The sequence below is a fragment of the Cucurbita pepo genome, chromosome 1 (assembly GCF_057944985.1).
Source record: "Cucurbita pepo subsp. pepo isolate OVF chromosome 1, ASM5794498v1, whole genome shotgun sequence".
Taxonomy (NCBI): domain Eukaryota; kingdom Viridiplantae; phylum Streptophyta; class Magnoliopsida; order Cucurbitales; family Cucurbitaceae; genus Cucurbita; species Cucurbita pepo.
This window is the reverse complement of record NC_141798.1, coordinates 5,282,603-5,300,053: the sequence shown is the minus strand read 5'-3', so window position 1 is coordinate 5,300,053 and position 17,451 is coordinate 5,282,603. Positions and strand designations below refer to the sequence as shown.

Below are 17,451 nucleotides of genomic sequence, written 5' to 3'. Positions count from 1 at the left end.
ATAAAACTAGTTTGATCGTAAATAAAATTTTGAAGTCCAGAAAACTATTTAGAACGCAGAACAAAACTGGCATGGGATTTTAGCGGGAGGTAAAATGATGCGCGGAATCCATTTTGTGAAATGGTCTACCATTTTCTTCATGATTCTTCTCCAAATTCCGCCCTTCCATTCGGTCTCTTCCACTTGTGAATTCAGTTTCGTTAACAATGGCAAGATGTATAACTTCAATCTGGCATCGCCTATTTCCAAATTCGCTCATGGAGTCCTCAGCGAAGACGGGTATTGTTCTTCCTCCCCTGCCTCTGGTCCGATTTTTAAGAGTCAATGTATGAAAAAATTTCAGTTTTCTCTTCTTGTGTTGCTTAATCTTGTTTGCGTTGCACTTGAAGAGCAATTTGACCTTGAATTGAAGTATGCAATCGCAATGTAGTTTTTATTGTTGTATTAGGAAGAGTTAATGGCTTCTTTAGTCTTTTGGAAATTTGATAAACTCAAGTTGGTTTTCAAAGTCGAGAACTTATTCATTACGATCAAGGTGGCTAGAATTTGTGAAGGGATATGTACTTGCTCATACTCCTGCTTGAACAATTTTTGGGTATTGTATTGAGCTGGAAACTGTCGGAATTAATAGGTTGGGAGTGTTATCAGGTTATTAGTAGTGGCGTAGTTCTTAGGTCGATTGCCGTAGCCCGAAAGGCTACTGTAATATTGCAATTTCAAGAGGGCTATCTCTCTCAATCCATTCACCGTGGACTGATTCCCCTAAATTATACGCAACCCTCACACTTCCTAACTTCCTCTATTTATAACACTCCTCTACCAACTATCAAGTATTACAACTGTGGTATTAGTGATATCCTAGTAAGTTAATAACATTCCTATTTCCTATTAATACTCTAAGAGAAGCTTGAATTATAAGGATGTGCAGAAGAGTTATGAATATTGGGAGTATGCAACATATAGTTATATCTGTTCCCAAGGAGAAGTCGTGTTGGAAAAGTCATGCGGTTTCTTGGTGATACCTACTTATTGGTAAAGTGTTTGAACCTTTGGGTGAGCTTAAACTCTTGATATCTCTGACTTGGGCGGGGCGAAAGGTTCTCCGGGGATGGGGGTGAAGGAAGCTATATATTAACAGAACATCAACTAAAAACTTGTTTGGAAAACACAATCTAAAAACTGCTTAAATGGTTTTCAAAATGAGCCACAAAATTGTTGCTAAACCATTGATTAAGAAAGAGTGAATGCTTGCCTTTTGAAGTGACTTCTATTCCTAGGTTTAATGTTTGAGATGTTAACTACAAGTTCTACTGTTTAATTCTTCTTCTTTTTCATTTTTTTTTTCCATTTTTTTAATTCCATTAATTTTTGTTCAGGTTTTACAGAGTAGCAGGAAATGATACTATTGTCTGGTTTCAGGTTTGGTCCGTCAGGTTTTATATTGTTTTTTCATTAATTGTCATAAAAAAATTCGTATAAATTGTTATCCTTCATGTAGATTGAAATTTTCAATAGATATGCCATACATGCTCAATTTTTCACAGATATTTGTGTTTACTGAATAAAGATTCTTCCTTCTAGGGGCACTATCTGTTGTTTTACAATGAAAGAGATTATTCACATTCATTCATATTTCATACTTGATTCAGTGTTACAACCCTATATTTTGAGGGAGAAGGACAGACAAATAAGGTAACAAAGCTAAGAGGACAGAGGAAAAAAAATCTATCTTGAAACGATACAAATAAAGAAAGAAACAAATTTACATAGGAAGAATAAAATGAATGAAGGTGATCTAGGTCCACGCGGGTTTGGACTACACTTCTTCAATGGGCTTCTTGTTTGGGTTGTTTTCAACCCTATTTGCACACTCCAGCATATTTTTTGTGTGATTAGGAGACTAGATCTTCTTTCACTTGAACTACAACTTAGCAGTTTCTTACTGTTAGTCCGCAGCTTATTATATACGCCTATATATTTATAATTAATTGGTATGAGAAAGATGCACTCAAGCACCCAACATATGATAACTCTAGCAGTATTCTTATAATTCTCAACATGATTTGGAAAATCTATTCAATGATTTTTACACTTTTTTGTGATTAATAATTTTTTTTCCTCATATCACAAGCCTAGGTCCTTATATATTCTTTCATTTCTCTCTAAGAAAGCTCGGTCTCTTTTATATTTATATATATATATATATATATACACATGTATGTATATGTATGTATATTTATGCAAACTTTTCCTTTGAGTATCAATGGTCGATATGTCTGGATCTTCTGTAAAACTCATAGAATGATTGTCGATATACAGCAGTTCCTTTTTCTTTTTTTTTTGTTTGGTGTTTTATGTAATAAGATCATTTACTTGTTTAACCTCACAACATCTTTTGTGCTTCTATGGAGCAGCTATGTGATGGGATGATTTTCAATCATGATCCACCTACGTGTGTTGATTGTTTGGTAAGCGTATTTCATGTTCCTTCCATGCATTATTAAAGACTTTCTTTTTTCATAAAGAAAAATAATAATAATAAGAGAGGCAGAAAGAAGCTTGGGCATAAAAGTGATGTTACAGATCGCTGAAGTTGTTTCTTATTCTCTGTTTAAATACGACATGTTATGTGTTTCTTATAAAAAAAAAAAAGTTAAATTGTATCTTACAAAAATGGAGTACAAAGTTGCAAGTTTTCTTTTCTAAATTTATACCACATATATTGACTTCCTGCTGATGAGTTTTTATTATTGTGCTTTCTAGAATTGTGGGGGACCTTCACATTGTGGGATGGGCTGTAGTGCACTTGTATCGAGCAAAATAGATGGTAAATATTTCTGCATCTCCAAAATTTAAATCTAACTTCAAAGCTTCATATGCTTGAATAAGTAAAATATAGACGTGATTTCATTAAAAAAAAAAAAAAAAAGGTGATTAGAAAAGTGCGTTCCTTTTTAGTACAATAAATGGAGGATGGGAATTTTTAACCATTGACCTCAAAGGATGGAGTAGTTGTCTTAATTACTGAGGTATGCTCATGTTGACTAGAAACATGCATTCTAAGGGTTCATTTCTTCTTTAACTTGAAAAATCCAAGGTCTATTAATTTTAAGGCACCTTTTAGCTCCCCAACCTAAGTGGCACAAACATAAACATATGACACATACATGACTGGTTGGGATTTATGATGAGTCATTTTCTAAAATTTCTACTGTAGGAACATGACAAGGTCATGTATAATTGCATTCATTTTAATTAATAAGTAACTTAATGTAAATCAGTTTGACTATGAGAACAATATGTTATTGTAGAAAAGAAGAAGAATGAATTTATGGTCAAGTCCATCCTTTCCACCTTACATCTAGAATACTTGCCACCCCCCCCCCCCCCCCCCCCAACCCAACTTTCTCTATAAAGCTTTAGAATTCAACTCTTCTGGTCTCTAGGTTCTGGGGCATAACGCAAATGTCAAAAATAACAATAATATAAAAAAAATCCCGACTCCTACTTTAGACCTAGTTGATGCTGCCGTTCACGAGTAATTCAAGACCGCGAGTCATCTCTTCCCCTTCTGCCCATACATGACGAGGATAACAAATCCCAACCCGAGTATCTTCTAGCCTCATCTCCCCTTCCCTTACTTGATTATGAGCATATGCTAGTTTTTTGTGGTCGTAAGTCTGGAGGTCAGAAAGCTATACTTGGCTAACCTCTTGTGGTGCCTTTTTCGCTTAGTTTGATTGGAAAGCAATAGCAGGATCTTCAACTGAGAAGAACGCTCAAATTTGAGAATCTTTTGCTCCTTAAGCTTCTTGGTATATTAAGTCTAGTTATTCTCTTGTAATTACTTTGTAACCACTACACATATTAACTGGGGGGCTTTTACTATGCAAAGTATAATAAGAGCTTTAGGAGGTTTTCTTAACAATGTTGGAATTACTCTTGGTATTTTGGGAGAGAGTTGTAAATTCAGAAACAATAAGCTTCGTGCCTTTTACTTTTTGTTCAGAAGGAAAATTAGGACTTCATGCATCTCGAAATGTTATTTGTCGTTTGAAGAGAATTTACATAGCCCTCAAACTAGATCTGTGGTATAAATGCAGGCTATGATGTATGCACAACCATTGGTCTTGTGCCAAGCACGAATATTAGCATCATTGGTAAGTGCTATTTTGTACTTCTTTACAGTCATTGTTGTTGCTCTTTTTGAAAAATTAAATTTTTTAATATATATTAACCTTTTTTGTCAGTTTCTTTTTATAACTATTCACATATTATTTTGGACCTTGTAACAGCATGTAACACAAATATCTTAGTTACAAATCCGTTTGTTATATTGTTCTCATAATCTTACAAATCTTTATTTTAGTGTTCTCCTGTACACCTATGCATATGACTTTAGTGAATAACGAACATCACTGTGTTTCTTTCATGCCATTGTTAAATTACTTGGTATTGGAGCCTAGAGTTTCTTGAGGCTGTTAAGACCTTTATGGTCCAAGTGGGGTCAGGGTTACAAAGTTGGGTAATTACTGTGGAGTGATGGTTTACTAACTCCACCTAGCACTACATCTTAGAAGTTAGGACATTGCTGCTGATTGATGGAATTTGTTGTGTATGCGCTTCACTTCATGCAATATCGATGCCTCTCATGTGCTGGTGTGCTATGGCGCTTGAGCTATTGTTCGTGAATTGGTTGACTGTTCTTAACCTGTCTCCTTAGTGCTCCATGTATATGCTCAATTCGATAAGAATGTGTTTGGGTGGGGAACTGTTTTTGAAGATGGTTAGGGTTTCTGGTCCTCAATTTGGTCCAGTTTTGTGTTTTTGCCATTTCATTTTTGCCTCTATTCTACTTTGGTTTTGCATATTTAAATTGGTTTGTTCACAAGTTATAAGTTAAATGTTTCAAATTACTGGAATGAGGTGCAACAATTTGTCTTTATGTACAAAATATTGATATGTGTGATTGATATTTTTGCCTTTATGGTAATTTGTATTTTTTATTTATATATCTGTATTTTAGATTTTTTTGTACACCCATCTAGTGAATGAAGAAAATCGTTGTGTATTTTCTCTCAAACCTCTTTCAAACTTTAGACCTTCTCAATTGGCTGGACCTTTGGTTGGGCCTATGGTAGTTCTCTTTGTTCAAATTTTAATCTCCACCTTCGACTCATCTCTGCATGATCGAAGATAAAGAACCAGCTTTTGTTTGACTTTAGAAGCTCAACTTGAATACTGAGTATATGTTCGTTTGACGTGTGTGTGTATTATTTCAATTTCATGACCATAGGTTGTAGTTGTTGCCATTGTTCTTACTTCACGACGAGTATATTAATGGTTTGTCTTATGTGGCAGATATTAAAAATCCTCACAGAGGTGTCACCGTTAAGATGTCAAACAATGGCACTAAGGTCAAGTGCTCACTTTCCGTGTCTGTGTTTTGTACGACAGATGGTATTCAGGTGGGTTTTGTTCCGTAATTTTTTTAAATGTAATAAAAATAGACTAGAATTTTCTGATTTAGCTTTCTGTTTTCCAGGCGCCTCAAATTTTGGAGCAGATAGGGCATTGCGAGTATGTGAGTGCCTTGACTTTTCAACAACCTCTCTCTTCTTTGCTTCTTGCCCCCGGAAATAATTACTCTTTAGGTTCTATCATTAAATGTTTTTTCTTTTGTGCCTCACTAAGACGCTTTTGTCTTTTTTGAGAAGCCATTTTACTCCACCTTTTATCCCAGGTCTTGATCAACATACTAACATTATGTGAACAACATTAGAATCTTGATATTGAAACTTACAATACCTCGGCCTATTCTCTCTCTCTCTCTCTCTCTCTCTCTTTGAGGTCATATCTTAGTCTATTCACCTGCATTTTTATTTTAATTATCCAGTCACTTTTTGTAAGATTTTCAAGATTATTACTATCTGATTTGGACTCAAAATTTAATAATTTTTATATGATTCGAAAACTTGTACGGAATTTTTGAAAACAAACACAAACAAGAGAGAATAAGACATTTTCGAAAACTTGTATGTTTTTTCTTTTGGTACAGAAAACCAAAATGGCCTTTGGATAAGTAGTTCATCTTGATATAAAGAAATATGTCCTGGCTTTGTACACAGCCTTATGGAGTGCTGAAAATTGGACTGATCAGATTACTTGACAATTTAGATTGGAGTTGTTTCTTATTAGCCACTCTAGGGGGGCGATCTTTCCCTTATGCCCCTTTATAGGTTTGGCATGAGTGGCCGCACATGAGAGCTGGTTTGTTAGCTTTCTCCGTGTAACTTCTATCTTCCACAACTATTACACCTTTGATGTCTCTGTGATAAGATGTCAATTGTTTTCTGATGTATTCTTATCCTTTTTGTGGAATTCAAATACTCACAGTCATAACTGCTCCTATAGAATTTCACCTTGAAAACATAGCATAACACCATGGCATGGCTTTAGCTGTTACTGATTCCATCTTGAAAACTCAGCATAATTTCATCATTTGGGTTTAACTTTAATGGTTAAATTTGAAGCTTCTATGATTAATCTTTGCTTAAAATTTTGGATGCATTGGAAGTTGTTTGGGTTTCTTGTCAAATCATGGAGAGGTTTGAAAAATTGTTGGTGATCATTTTCATAATATCTTAATCTCGTGGAGAATTTGCTTGTAAGGACTTTCAGATGTCTGTTAATTAAAACGTGTTATCTATCATGTAAATACTTTTTTTTTTAAATGCAGCGTTTAGAGTTTGGTTAATTTTGTAAATACCATATTTTTTAGTATCGCTTGTGATCTATGAAGCTTTGCTTTTAAAAACAGACTACATCCTTGAGGCATCCTTCTGGTTGTGCAAAGATTGTACATGTCGATAGAAGAGGCTGGGGCTTCTTCGGGACCTTTATAACCATGTATGTCAGTCTGTTTTAGAGCATGTTGAAAGTTACTTTCTATATGTCAATCGGCTAATTATGGTTCTTTGTTTGTAATTAATTACTTGGGTGTGCAGCATTTTATGCCTTTTTGGAGGATATCTTTTGGCCGGGATAGTCTATCGATATTCTGTTCTCAATGTTCGTGGTGTTGATGTACGTATTCTTACTTTACTTAATAAATAGCTGCAGTGTATACTACCACTAACAAATAGATGCTTGTAGCGCATTAATATTAGAATATGAATCAAGAAAGTGCCTCTACTTCTATAAGTGAATGGGTTTATGCTTCTTTCTCATTATGCTCTAATGCTAGAAAGTTTTATCTTTTATAGAACATTTGTGATGTTCTTTTTGTTTTTTGGCGCTGTTCATATCTCTACCACCGTTCTGATATATCCTTGCTCTCCACACTCCGTTTTTTTTTTCAGGTTATTCCCAACCTGGAATTCTGGCTTAGCTTACCACATAAAGTTCAGGTATAGTTAATACTGTTTTTTCTCTGTTTGTATCTCTTTCATCTGCTAGTAACTGAATATCACATAGCAGAGTTTGGTTGCATCTCTGGTCCGAAAATTTAAGGGACCGTCTCGAGGTCATCGAGATACTTACTCTCCTGTCAACTTCTGATAGCATACATTTTTGCTTCAAATTGCTGGTGAGATTTCTTGTTTTGGTTGCACTTTTACCATAAACATTCCGCAGATCAAATTCTAATGTTTCTGTTTAGTTAGGCAATACACTGCCAGAAGGTGATCCTGAAATTGCATCAGCAACCTAATTAACGCTGCTATAGAGCTGCATCTTGTACTTGGTGTATTCAAAACATAGATTAGAGAGAGAGAGAGAGATAGCACCTGTAGGCAATAGTCCAGTCTGCTACCAGAGAAGTATGCTTCATTTTTTGTACATTCTTTTGGCAGTAATCTCCTGAAAAATAAGTGTATAAGGTTCTGAGAGAGATAGACAGAAGGAGATCTTGATTGGAATGTGAAACTTTCATAGAAATTGGGAGTAGGAGAAGGAATTACGGCATGGCTCTTAATTTAATAACCTGGAACTGAATTTGGGATCCTGATGAAGGTATTATTTTCTTATAATGAGGATTTTACAAAGTAGAAACTGTTCGAGTTTTGATTTTGATTGTGATTGTTGATAACTCAATTCTCTGTTAGATCTTTCCAGTAAACGATTGCAACAAAGCCAGCCTCTGGAGCAGGAGACAGTGATGCAACCTTCAGTTAAGCAATTTTCAACCCAATTGAAAATTTTGAAACGATTGGAAAAAATTGAAACCACCCAAATCATAGACTTTTGTGATAATAATTGATGTCTTAACGGAGGTCCCTCCTGAGAATGAATTAATTATAGTGGTCTGCTAGCTAAGTCGAGTCATTTTTTAATTAGTCCCGATTGGTATTACTTTTGGATCAGAGGACATAGATAATAGGTATAAAATAGTACCTAAACCACCTCCATTGAGCTGGAAATTTTACCAAATGAGCATCATTGTTGTACCTAAAACTTGTTTTTATTCTAGAGAGAGAAAGAGATTGATAATAATTTTAAACCAATAATTTGGAAAAATGAATAAATGTCTTACCTTAGAAGCAAAGCTACAAAACACTCCCTCTCTTCTAAGCCATCATTCACCCACTACTCTTCCTCATCACTCCTTCCTCTTTCTTCACTCTTTTTTTTTTTTTTCTTTCCTTTTATTGTCCAAAAATATATATATATCTATATATATACACACACATTGGGTCGATCTAATAGGAATATAATTTAATAATTAAGATATCTACTTAATTTTATCTACCTTATAATTTAAATTCATATCATTAATAGGAACATAACACAATTGATTAAGATCAGATATGCAAATCTTCACTTTCAAATTACTGAACGAGAAAAACCCAAATGAAAAAAACCCAACAAAATCAATAGAAATATATATATCCTTTTCGAATAAAATGACCATAAAAACCAATGTATTAACCATACTCTAAACCCTCCCTCGCCTTGATGCTAGCTTCTCAACTATTTACCAACATGCCCTTTTAAATTGTTTGTAAAATTTATTTAATTACTAATATTCTATTGCTCTAAGAGGCAAATAATTAATTAATTTAATTTAGAGAATACAAAGTGTGGATGATGAACCAAAAATTGATGTGCACCATATATTAATAGCATCTATGTTTTTGTCTGTGTCATTAAAAATTCTAATTTTGCCTCTCTGAAATGAAGCCTCCTTCTCCCAACAACTCCTCCTCCTCCTCCTCCTCCTCCTCCTCCCCTTCCCTCCCCAGAAAGCCTCGCTTCTCCCCTTACCTCTTCACTCTCTTGGTCTTCATCTTCTTCGTCGCCGTCCTCTACGGTGAAGACCTCGCCTGCATCTTCAGCCAGCAGCTCCAACTCGACCTCGCCCCCGCCCGCCCCTCCCCCGCCACCCGTGAGTTCAATTCCCATTTCTTTTTTTATCATAACTTACAAGTTTAAAACCTTTTAAATCTAGTCCTTTATAATGTCCTTTATACAAATTTCTAAACTTTGATACCTTTCATAATTTAACATGGCAATATTCTCATCATTATTATTATTATTATTATTTGTTTAATTTATTTATTTATATATTTTTTTTCTAATTCTTCTTGGGGTTAGAGAAGAAGTGGGAGAAATTGCCATTTGCAATAGGGAAACTGAAGGAGGAGGGGTGTGACGTGTTCAGTGGGAGGTGGGTTAGAGACGAGGTGACTCGGCCGCTATATGATGAGTCAGACTGTCCGTACATACAACCGCAGCTGACGTGTCAGGAACACGGCCGGCCGGACCGGAGTTATCAGTACTGGCGGTGGCAGCCCCACGGCTGCGATCTTCCAAGGTCTCTCTCTCTCTCAGTTTTCTTACATTTTTCAGTTTTTTTTTTTTTTTTTTTGTCACCTTTAATTTTGCACGAGCTTGGATGAAATAGTTCTTTAATTTTAACTTAATTTAAATATTTCAACATGTAAATACTACCAACAAAAAAAAAAAAAACAACAAATATTTAAAATAATAATAAATAAAATTGACTATTAGTTATTAAGTTGATGTTTTAAAAGTTACTTAAATTTAAAAAATGTCTTGTTATTATTATAGTACGTGGCAAAGATGGGAAGCCTTCTTCATCCCGACCTTTTATTTTAATTTTCATTTTCACGAACTTTTCATTTATTTTTACAAAAATTTCCTGTAAATTTTTCGTATAAGTCAAAGAACTTTTAGTTAATATATCTTTTGCATATCAATTTAAAAAAAAAATTAATTTACGTTAGAATAAAATCTTAAAATTTTAATTTTGTACCTATTAAAATATAAATTAAAAAAATTAAATAGGTTTAAAGACCTACAATATATTAAATATAAATTTAGTCATTTTAGATACGATAGAAAAATTATTAAACACTTAAAATTCAATAAGATTCAACAAAATTACACAGATTTAAAAAATTAAAATTTAAAATTGTAATTTGACGTAAAAAAGAATTTAAAAAAATGTGAAGGCTGAAATTATAGGTAGGGGCCAAAATTATTATTTTATTTTTAAATATAAAATTCATGTATAAACTAAATATTTAAAAGTTGAGAGATTATAATAAATTATTACTTAATTAGGATAAAATGTGGGGGTGGGGGTGGAATAAAAAATAGTTAGAGGATTAAAATATAAATTATAGAAATGAAAGGACCAGACGAATATTGGTTCTTCAAAGACAGCGATTTTTTACCAACTAAAATTAAATTATTAGTTTCATTTTTTAAATTATATATATATATAATTATTTCCGTATTTTCAAACGATTTGGTAAAATTATTAAACAAATAGAATGTGATTTAGGGAAAAAAAAAAAATAGAACGAAACGACAGCGTATGGAAGCATTAGAATAAGGATGGAATCCGAACTGGCAGTCCAATGGTCAAGAGTGTGACGTGGCAGAATCAAGTTGAAGAATTTTGTGGATATTTTTTTAAATATGTGGATTTAGATGATTTATAAAATTATAAATTATATTAAATTCAAATTTTTAAATTTTTATTTAATACGTCATTTTAAGTCCTTAAAATAATAAACATTTTTAAAAAAAATTATATTTAAAAGTTTAAAATTTTATTAAACTAAACAATATATATTTAAAAATTTGTTTTTTAATTTGTTTTTTTTATGCATGAAGTTTCAATGCGAGCCTAATGCTAGAAACCCTAAGGGGAAAGAGGATGATGTTCGTTGGAGATTCTCTGAATCGGGGTCAATATGTTTCAATGATCTGTCTCCTTCACTCTCTAATTCCCGATGAAGAGAAATCCATGGAGACCTTCGATTCACTCACCGTTTTCACCGCAAAGGTTCATAGTTTGTTATTTCTCATTTTCTGTTTCTTATGTTCTAGTGATCGAGAATCTGATTGATATTGAGAACTAATATAGGAGTACAATGCGACGATTGAGTTCTATTGGGCACCGTTTCTTCTAGAATCGAACTCGGATAATGCAGTGATCCATCGAATTTCAGATCGGGTAGTGAGAAGAGGCTCCATTAATAAGCATGGAAGGAAATGGAAGGGGGTCGATATTATGGTTTTCAATACTTACCTTTGGTGGATGACTGGCTTGAACATGAAAATCCTGTAAGAATTACAAGTTTAGTCTTTATTTATTTTTTTGTATGCATGAACGTGATAATGAATGAATTAATTAATTTGTAGGCAAGGGTCGTTCAAGGACGAAGTACAAGACATAGTAGAGCTCTCAACCGAAGATGCTTATCGTATGGCTATGAAGAGCATGTTGAGATGGGTTAGAAAGAATATGAACCCTAAAAAAACTAGGGTTTTCTTCACTAGCATGTCCCCGTCTCATGGAAAGTAGGTCATCTCTCTTTTTCTCTCTTTCCTTCGGATCGAGCATTATTTGAAAGATTCAGACGTTCGATTTTACATAGTTAGATACGGGAGCTAAAAATAGAGATCTAACCTAAAACAAATTGAGCTCTTCGTATTTCGTTTTTGCTTTGTTTCTGATTAGATGTATTAGAGGTGCATTAAAAACGATATTTTGACTATTTCATCTGGTTTTTAGAAAGGAGTAGCTACACTGTATCAATCACGTTGAATCTTTTTTATTGACTCTATAGGAGCATTGATTGGGGCGGTGAAGAAGGTGGGAACTGCTACAACCAAACAACTCTAATTGACGATCCAAACTATTGGGGTTCTGACTCGAGAAAAAGTATAATGGAAGTGATTGGAGATGTGTTCGGGCAGTCAAAGTTTCCAATCACATTTCTCAACATCACGCAGCTCTCGAGCTATCGCAGGGATGCCCATACGTCGATTTACAAGAAGCAATGGACCCCGTTAACGTCAGAGCAGCTAGCAAACCCGGTCAGCTACGCGGATTGTGTCCATTGGTGCATGCCTGGCCTCCAAGATACTTGGAATGAGCTTCTTTTTACCAAACTTTTCTATCCTTACTAACGGTTGTTAATTTTTTTTTTTTTTTTTTTTTTTTGGGGGGGAAAGAAGTTTTGTATTAAACATTCGATAATTTGAAATGTTTGATAATTCAAAAATGTAAAAATATGAATTAATTATTTTTTCATTCCATTAGCAAAATAAACAATTATGGACATAAAATTGACCAATTAAGTATCAAAATTAGCTATAATTAAACCTTTCTTTATCTCTTCCACCACCGCCCACAGTACTGCAGAAACCAGCGGCCGCCGCCACCGTCGCCGCCGCCACCACCGTAAGTTCCTTACTATAGTACATAGAGCTCGAATGATGGCTTGATATTCCTATTTTTATTGGTCAATTTCTATTGCATTAAATAAATTAGTGGGTTCCACCCAGAAACCAGATCATATTTAATATCTTTTCAACCAAGGTAAAAAATATAAATGATTTTTCTTTTATTTATTAAAATAAATAAATACAAGTCAAATTTTAAATAATAGTCGGACTATTACATAATCATGGAATAAATATTGAAACTAACATCAATCGTCATAAATTTATATAAAATGTTATAATTTTTAGCCTAATTATTCGAAGAATGAATAAATATATATATATATATATTTCCATGTGGTATTTAATCGGGATTTTTTTTAAAAAAATTATAAATTTTGAAAGAGTTATTTAATAGAATGTTAATAAAAATTTAATTTAATTGTGGGAAAGTTTATATTTGAAATTGTAAATATTATTTATTGCTAAAAATATTAGTGAATGAAAATTAAAAAAAATAAATATAAAAAATAAAATCGAATTTTGATTAAATTGGCCGTCGCATTAATTATAGCAAAGCCTTTTCAGACACGTCTCTTTCCGCTGGGTTTTTGTCAAAATGAAGATCTGCAACAAATTTTGATGGGGGGATTTCGATGTAAAATATTATTTAAAAGAAAAAAAATTAAAAAATCTATATTTCAATTTCCACAATAAATTATTTAATGAATGAATAAAGTTGTATAAAAAGCAGTCATATATTTATTGATATAAACATGTCAAATATAAGTAAATAAAAATAGTTCCAAATCATTAAATTATTAAGGTATATGTTAGGTTGGGGGGCTCCTCTATATATCTCAGGGTCCTCACTGGCACACCGTCCAATGTCTAGCTCTGATATAATTTGGAACAGTTCAAGCTCACCAGTAGCAAATATTATCATTGTTGGGCTTTCTCTCAAAGTTTTAAAACGCGTTTACTAGAGAGAGATTTTCACACCCTTATAAATAATGATCCATTCTCCTCTACAACCGATGTAGGATCTCACCGAACAAAATATGCTAAAATAATTCATGTTAATATGTGGAAATAGTCTTCACTCTTAAAAGTAACTTAAGACAAGTAGGCAATATGGTCACATTGCAAGGGATGTAGTGGAATATCAGAGTCAACATGTATCAAATCTAGATTCCAAATATTGGTCTGAGCATTATATATTTGCTCTTGATCAAGTGGAAGTGAAGTTAGACCAAGCTCATTTGTGGGGGCTTGGTGTAACAGCCCAAGCCCATCTATTGTCTCCTTTGGGCTTTCTTTTTCGAACTTCCCCTCAAAATTTTTAAAATGCGACTATTAAGGAAATTTCCACGCCCTTATATAAAATGCTTTGTACTCCTCTCCAACCGATATATGATCTCACAATCTATTTCCCTTTTGGGCCTAGTATTCTTGCTGACACTCGTTCCCTTATCCAATCTATATGGGATCTCACAATAGTGGTAAAGTATTTTCATATAAAATGTTTATAATATGTATACAATAGTAACTTTAGATTAAGTAGAAATTTAGAATCGTTATAAATGGGATCAAAGTCAATGTACTAGCGAGAACACTAAGACCCAAAGGGAGGTGGGCAAGGACGCTAGGCCCCGAATGGGATTGAATTATGTAACGGCCCAGATCCACTACTAGTAGATATTGTCCTTTTTGGACTTTCACTTTTGAATTTCGGATTGTTACACTACCGTGTCTTCCAAAGAACTATTTACATTTGGGACGGACATATATAAACATCTCATCTTTTTGTACCATTGAAGATAAAATATTTAGAGAGAGAGAAAGAGGAAATTAAATGAGTTGATTTGATCTCTCTCCCAAAAGTAAACAAAAGAGGGAAGGAAAGAATTTAATCTATTTATTAGAAGAAGAAAAAAAAAAAGAAAAATAAATAAAAGGTGTCTTTATATGGGCAAGTTGGCCAAGCAAGTTGCAATGTTTTCAAAATTTGAAAAGGGAAAAAAAAAATAATTAAATTGCCAAAAATCACTCAAATTGAGAATATTTAATAAAAAAAAGATAATAAAAATAGAGGCAAGTTGCAATGGCCCCTCATGTTTTTCCACAGCCCCAAGTTGGTAGTATTAATGAAAAGCATGCCCTCTTCTACTCTTCTTCTGCCCACTTGCATTGCTGCAGCTGTTTGATTCCTCCAATCCTTTTTTTTTTTCCCCTATTTTAATTCCAATTTGTAAATAATATTCAAATCTATTTCGTTTATTAAATTAACCAATCAAATCCCCCTCCCCCTTTACTTAACTATTCACCCTTTAATCAAATCTTTTAATAATTGTACTTTATATTCCTATGAGGAACTTTGAATTTTTGCTACATTTTATAAACTTTTGCAAGAAACCATGGAAAAAGAGGATTTATTAAACGACTTTAAAATGTTGGTTAACTGTACTACCCAAACTAGCCAGACATGACATGATTTCTTTTTTACATTAATTTTTTTAAAAAAATCGGCATATTCTTCTCTAACAAATTTGGAGAATAATTACATTTGACTCAAACTCAAATACGTGAGACACGTTTTGTGTTAATTTTTTTTAATAATCTAAATTTGTAGAACTACTTTCATTTAAGAAGGATTGGTTATTTTGATATTTCATCTAACACAATTGTTCTTTGAAATCCTAACAAAATCTTGGAACCAGATGTGTGTACATATGAAAAAAAGAAAGATGAACAAAGGAAGGAGAGAGGATCAGAAGAAACGAAAACGAAGAGACATGCATGAGGAAAACAGAAAGGATTTACGTACCAAACGAGCAAATTAATTACACTATTTAATTAACAAACAGGAACATCTACAACACGAACAAGAACAGTTGACAATCAAAACTGGCCGCGGATCGGATTCAAGCCAACTTCAGAAGAAAGAGAGAGAATTCTCTCTCTATACATAGATAAACGAACGGAATAAGGAGGAACAGATTTATACATACAACAATTGGAGAACAAGAAAAAGTAGTATGATGCCAATTTCGATCGGGTGAACGAATCTCCTTCATCAAACCATCGCGCACAATCTGCTGAGATTGGTTTCAGAGGAAAAAAAAACACCTAATATATGAAGAAAAATAGAGAGGAAAAAGGATGCAAATCATGATTCTATGTGTTAATAATGATCAACAGTGCGAGTAAATCCACTTCCACACCTGTATCACACACACAAAAAAAAAAAAAAAAAAAGGAGAAGGAAAGATGAAGAAATGGATGGAAATTAATTTAGGAAGTTTTGGCCATGTTTTCAGCGATTTGTGCAAGGGATTGAAGGTTGCACCGTACGATCGTATCAACGAACACGCACGTTTCTTCTTTAGTATTGCCTTGCGGTACATCAACTGCATAAGATTCTACCACAACCGTCGACGATCTCGATCCGTTTGCACTTGATGACGATGACGATGGAATCGCGTGCAGTGAGGTAACGGATCGGTAGTTTCGCAGGCGGTGGTCCCCGCCTACGACGCGAAAACTAAACACGTGCCTCTCGTCGTCGAGAATCTCGAGGCGCTCGGTGCTCGAGGCGGCGGGAAGGCCGGAGACGACCTGGACCTGCCGGAGAGTGCCGACAGTACCGTCGCCGTCAATCACATGACAACTTTTGAGAAAGTGCTTGTACGCCTGCGGATTATCGAACCGCCGCACCACGGACCACACCGTCGAGACCGGAGCGTCGATAATCTGGATCACAGCGGAACAGCACTGTTCCGGTCCGACGTCGTGCGCGTGATGCCGCGCAACCGCATCTGGCACCGGCATCGGCGCCGCGTCCGTCATGCTGCTCCTTTTCTCCCGCTCCACCGCCACCGCGCTTCTGTGACAGTTCATAATCGTTGAGGCGACGCCACCGCCTGGATTGCTGCTAGGATTGATTCGATGAAGTTGAATAGAAGAAGGCATTCTCCAAAAATCTCTCTATCTCTCTGTTGCCCTTTTTCTCTCTCTAAAAACCAGTGATTGTTTTGTTTATTACCGAGAAAGTTAGGGCTGAGTTAAGAAGACGAATAGATGATCGCAAAATGGGCATTTTCCAATATATATAATACGAAGAGAGAGGAGAGAGAAAGAGAGATTCTTTTCTTTAGAAGATTTTTTTTTTCTTTTTTAATATAAATTTTTATTTTATTATTTGATCCTAAAGCTTACGCCGGACTTGCAAGTGGATCATCAACTTGCAATCGCCTTTGGAATTGGTTACAGACTATCCACCCTTTGCTTTTAACTTAAATTACAAATTCGCCATTTCAATTTTTTTATTGGATTAATATTATAATAATATAAATAAAAAACATGGTACTCTTTCTAAAAAAAATACACATAAATTTTTTTTAAAAAAATATTTATTGTTAGTAATATATTAAAAATACGCACGAAATCATCCTTTATCTTTTAAAAAAGAAGTAATATATAGACGAAAATCGTATATCGACATCTTATAGATTGTATTCATATTTTTTTTTTAATGTAGTTTATGAAAATTCATAAGTATTTTTTTTAACTCTTTTACATTTTTATTTTATTAAAAAAATAAAATATTTAAATCTAGCTAATAAAATTCAAGAAAATAAGAAGAATTAATACACAAAAGGTAATATTTTTTAGTATAAAAATGCTTATAGCTAGCAATAATTTTGGAATTTCATCCATTATTTAATTATAGAAATTTTCATTTTATGA

General features: G+C 33.8%; 2 protein-coding genes and 1 pseudogene across 4 annotated transcripts; 2 read left to right on the top strand and 1 right to left on the bottom strand.

Moving 5' to 3' along the window:
• Positions 1–7: 7 nt before the first annotated feature.
• LOC111802712 (autophagy-like protein) lies at positions 8–8,071 on the top strand. 3 transcript variants are annotated; one of them, XM_023687187.2, is made up of 12 exons: positions 12–279; positions 1,377–1,419; positions 2,415–2,468; positions 2,764–2,827; positions 4,104–4,160; positions 5,362–5,468; positions 5,546–5,584; positions 6,821–6,909; positions 7,008–7,086; positions 7,362–7,409; positions 7,480–7,588; positions 7,665–8,071. In XM_023687187.2, the coding sequence occupies exons 1-11, from the start codon at positions 95–97 to the stop codon at positions 7,558–7,560; spliced, it is 846 nt and encodes a 281-aa protein (XP_023542955.2). In that variant the 5' UTR covers positions 12–94; the 3' UTR covers positions 7,561–7,588; positions 7,665–8,071. The 3 variants fall into 3 exon arrangements, with proteins under 3 accessions (XP_086983931.1, XP_023542955.2, XP_023542950.2); XM_023687182.2 differs by having other exon boundaries at positions 7,661–8,071; XM_087127805.1 differs by lacking the exons at positions 6,821–6,909; positions 7,008–7,086 and having other exon boundaries at positions 8–279; positions 7,661–8,071.
• Positions 8,072–8,917: 846 nt separating this feature from the next.
• On the top strand, positions 8,918–12,571 carry TBL33 (TRICHOME BIREFRINGENCE-LIKE 33). Its single transcript, XM_023687163.2, has 6 exons — positions 8,918–9,385; positions 9,595–9,814; positions 11,146–11,317; positions 11,399–11,598; positions 11,677–11,835; positions 12,105–12,571. The coding sequence occupies exons 1-6, from the start codon at positions 9,175–9,177 to the stop codon at positions 12,445–12,447; spliced, it is 1,305 nt and encodes a 434-aa protein (XP_023542931.2). The 5' UTR covers positions 8,918–9,174; the 3' UTR covers positions 12,448–12,571.
• Positions 12,572–15,520: 2,949 nt separating this feature from the next.
• On the bottom strand, positions 15,521–16,797 carry LOC111809505 (abscisic acid receptor PYL4 pseudogene; annotated as a pseudogene).
• Positions 16,798–17,451: the final 654 nt, after the last annotated feature.

Excerpts from the sequence above, each read along its gene's own strand:
- TBL33 (XM_023687163.2), top strand. The coding sequence starts at position 9,175 with ATGAAGCCTCCTTCTCCCAACAACTCCTCCTCCTCCTCCTCCTCCTCC. Across the intron at positions 9,386-9,594 it reads CCGCCCCTCCCCCGCCACCC|AGAAGAAGTGGGAGAAATTG; the intron begins GTGAGTTCAATT and ends TCTTGGGGTTAG. Across the intron at positions 11,318-11,398 it reads TCACCGTTTTCACCGCAAAG|GAGTACAATGCGACGATTGA; the intron begins GTTCATAGTTTG and ends GAACTAATATAG.
- LOC111802712 (XM_023687187.2), top strand. The coding sequence starts at position 95 with ATGATGCGCGGAATCCATTTTGTGAAATGGTCTACCATTTTCTTCATG. Across the intron at positions 280-1,376 it reads GGAGTCCTCAGCGAAGACGG|GTTTTACAGAGTAGCAGGAA; the intron begins GTATTGTTCTTC and ends ATTTTTGTTCAG. Across the intron at positions 4,161-5,361 it reads CACGAATATTAGCATCATTG|ATATTAAAAATCCTCACAGA; the intron begins GTAAGTGCTATT and ends CTTATGTGGCAG.